Source organism: Anguilla anguilla, chromosome 5 (genome assembly GCF_013347855.1).
Source record: "Anguilla anguilla isolate fAngAng1 chromosome 5, fAngAng1.pri, whole genome shotgun sequence".
Lineage (NCBI taxonomy): Eukaryota > Metazoa > Chordata > Actinopteri > Anguilliformes > Anguillidae > Anguilla > Anguilla anguilla.
In genome coordinates, this window is record NC_049205.1 from 19,736,193 (window position 1) to 19,740,139 (window position 3,947).

The window sequence follows — 3,947 nt, forward strand, 5'->3', positions numbered from 1 at the left end:
CTAACAGGGCGCAAACTATGTGCACAACCTTCTCTCACTTATAACGGTAATCCAACCCGCTTGCCAAACTTGCTTCGAATAGTCATTCTGTCAGTGACTCCGCCACTGCGCCTCTATTAAACAGACGCTTTTATTCAACTCTTCGGGCCATGTGTGTGCGCGCACAGCTCGATATCAAAGTTATAGACGACCCCTCTAAGCCACAGTCCTCCATTAACATATGTAACGTACAATATTGTGCATTCATTTCTGTCCGACAAGCAGAAAGCAGGCTCATCATGTGTTCTATTTAACGGACGCCATGTACTTTAACACAATCCAGACTAGCTATTGGAACGGCTAGCCTGTTCGCGATTCACCGATTTACTTAGCGTAGTGTCATATAGCCTATAAGGGGAAATAACATGACATGCAATTGAGTAGAGTTCCCATGAATACTCAGTGTGTTTTCACTGAATAATCACTGAAAATATACTCTGCTTGACAACTAGCTAGCTTACTGTAGCCCACTATTGTTGGCTAGCCAGTAATGTATTATTATAACAAACAAAAAAAACAACCGTCTGACAACATGCAATCGAGAGGAATATTAAACGAAAGGCAACTTTCTGGATACTCACGTTTGATCTGTCGGGGCTTGCTCTGCTTCCTTCGGGACATGTCTTTTCTTTTTCAGCGGCGTCGAAACGATCTGTCCACGGAGAACTAACTATCAGTGCTCCCCGGCTCGGTCCCAAGCCGGAGATATCCGCATGTCCTGCACTGGTCCGAGAGGCTCGGTACCTGTGCCACAGCCTGCAGATGCGCGAGGTCAAGCTACTTTTTTGGTGATCTCCCAGAGGTGTGTGTGTGTGCGCCTGTCACCTTTTTCACTATTTCCTGTAGGCTATTTGCTAAGATCGGAAAGGTTCCACAGCTTAACGAACTAACTATAGTTGTTACGGCCGTTGCGCTCTTATTATTGTTTCGCTTTGCCCGGCTTCCATACCTTCACTGTACAACAAGCTTGTGGTTGTGAATGGACACCAAACACATCAAACAGTGGAGCTGATGTGCGATACGGCCACGCCCTCTTAACGCCCCGTGCGTGTGATGTGACGCCGCACGCTGTTCAGAAGTGCGGCGTTTACGCGCTTGTAACACAGCTAATGAAGAATGGTATTAATTTGAAATAATGTCCAATGTCCCTCCAGAGACATAAATTCTTCCAGTTTATTTTCCGAACCACACAATTAGCTGCAGTAATAGTAATACTTCTGCAGCTAAGAATGGTATAAATCCTACTATAGTGCAACAATAATCCTACTACTACTAATAATACTTGTAATAGTAATCGCTACGATGTATGATAAATATTATTATCAATCACAACAACAACAACAATAATAATAATAATAATAATAATAATTCTGCAAGTGATTAATTTATTATAAGTTCTGTCTCACATTGTAACTTTTATGGGGAGATTTGCGCTTATGGCCATAATAAACATAATTATTTTTTAAAAAGTCATCTTAATCATGAAGCTCTGTAAACGAATGTCTGGCGAATGTCTGTGTTGCAGTGGAGAACTTCCTCTGCTTTTCTACCGCAAGCGTAAGTTCGGATGCCGAGGATCACTTCAGTACGGTGGACTGTGCGAAATCTGCAGTGTGCACTGCGCCACCTTATGGAATTCGCGAGGAAAAAGTCACATTATCAGTAGAGAAAAAATGTAAAAAAAAATATATAAAACGTGCCTTTTATAATACATTATTCATGCGTTAATTTGTAGAGTTTTTAAAAGGTGTTTGTTTAATAAAACTTTATTTTAAGAATATATTATTATTGATTATGGAAACTTTGATTTCAACACAAAGGTTGTCATATTCACATTCCAAATATTGTATTAGAATTAATCTTCTTGCTCTGAAAGAACACGCCCCCCCCCCCCCCCCCCCCCCCCGAGTCCTGTTACACCTTCAGAGTTTAATACATTGAAATATTTTCTCCCCTCATCAAGACAATACATTCAACATATTTATGATGACTTTTTTAAAAATTATACTTTATACAATACTTTTTAAATTACACCTTCAGCAGAAAATGTAGCTCTGAATCTTCATCAGTATGTCTGTATGAACTTCCACATTAGACAGTTCACATTTACATTTTGGAATTTTTGCCCATTCCTTCATGCAACATTGCTCCAACTAGGTGAGTGTCAGCAGTCAGCAGTTTTCAGGACATACCATAGTCTTTCTACGGGAAGTCTGGGTTTTGGCTGGGCCATTGGAGAATACTGACCTTCATGTCCTGAAGCTTTTCCTTTGTAGATTGTCCTAGGAGCTTTAAGGCATTGTCCTGAAGGAATACAAATGTTCCCCCTAAATGCATATCTCTTGCCGACTGAAAACTCTCCTCAAGGATTTGCCTGCATTTGGCTCCATCCGTCTCGCCCATGGTGGCAATAATCTTCCCACTCCATCCTGTTAGAAACCAATTCCATACCATGATGCTGTCAACACCATGCTTGACAGTGGGGACAGTGTTACTTGGGTGATGGGTTATGTCGTTTTTTCAAGCAAACTAATTTGTTTGCAGACCGAATATCTCAACCACAAAATCATACTTCAGAAGGCCTCAGGCTGGGTCTGTCACGTGACTTCTGGAAAATTCCAGACATAAATTAACATTAACCTCAGAAGTCGCCTCCACCTAGCCATTCTCCTAAAGAGGCCAAATCTGTGAAGTGCCAAATAAATCTTTGATCTCTAGACAGTTTTTTTCAGTGTCAGTCAATGTGTTCTGCAGTTATGTTAGTGTTGTGGCTGGGCTTTTGGTCACTTCACTGACAATTGGCCTTCTTGTCCAGTTGCCTACCATATAACCGGTTGATTATATGGATATTAGAATGGAATAGTTGCTTAGTAATGAATCTTTTATATATTAATATAAAATATTTTGTCCCGGGCCTAAGAATTCATAGCTGCACCCCTGGATATGTGAGTCAGCCTGGACTAGGGCATATGGTAACCAAACAAATTATAAATATTTACAAAAAAAGTGACATTCTTAACATTCTGATCACTTGCACTTGGTTGTTCTACCTTATGGCGCCCTCTTATGGCCACTTTGTGAATGACACTCCAGCAATCCCAACAGTGACCTTTCACTGCTTGTGTCATTACGGGCAGCCCAGACATATACTGTAATTATTTTGCACACTGTTTATGTGCAATGTATTGGGTTATTGGACTATCATATTCGTTTAAAGCTTTGTGTTGTTCCAGGCAGATTATTCTAATCAAAATGTAATTATTTCGCAAAATATATTTTAATTTTACAGGACGGAGTGTAGCACAGTGGGTAAGGAACTGGGCTTGTAACCGAAAGGTTGTAGGTTCGATTCCCGGGTAGGACACTGCCGTTGTACCCTTGAGTAAGGTACTTAACCGAAATTGCTTCAGTATATATCCAGCTGTATAAATTGATACAATGTAAGATGCTATGTAAAAGTTGTGTAAGTTGCTCTGGATAAGAGTGTCTGCTAAATGCCTGTAATGTAATAATTTCATTGTTGACCCAAATTCTATTGGTTTCAAATTAAACTTGGTTTGCTTGCCTTCAGGGATGGGCCAAATATATTAAAGTGCAAAATCAATCAACTGCAATGAAATGCTGGAGGTGTAGGTTGCTTTGCAGGTGGCAGAGAGATAAAACATACAAAAGAGACACAAGCAGCCCATATAGCGTATATAAAAGATGCCCAAACACAATGGACTCATTTAAACAGAGCTGAATTAACCCTGGACCTCTTGCTGTGTGTGATGCAGAAGTTTTGATTGGCAGGGCTGTGGATATGTAGCTGGAGGAGGTGGAATAGCTGTGGATATGAGCAAGTGACTGAAAAAAAAACCGTTCAAGCTTGCACCATACCAGGCAAGGACACTGAGCAGAGCAGAGGG

At 40.6% G+C, this 3,947-nt stretch overlaps 1 protein-coding gene across 1 annotated transcript in view; it reads right to left on the minus strand.

Annotated features, from left to right (window-relative positions):
- The window catches only part of zfpm1 (zinc finger protein, FOG family member 1), an 83,572-nt gene extending 82,538 nt beyond the window's left edge, over nt 1-1,034 (minus strand). Inside the window, exon 1 of the mRNA XM_035419130.1 lies at nt 621-1,034. Within this exon, the coding sequence (XP_035275021.1) occupies nt 621-660 (40 nt within the window). The 5' untranslated portion in view covers nt 661-1,034. The remainder of the gene's footprint in view (nt 1-620) is intronic.
- Between the last annotated feature and the right edge of the window lie 2,913 nt (nt 1,035-3,947).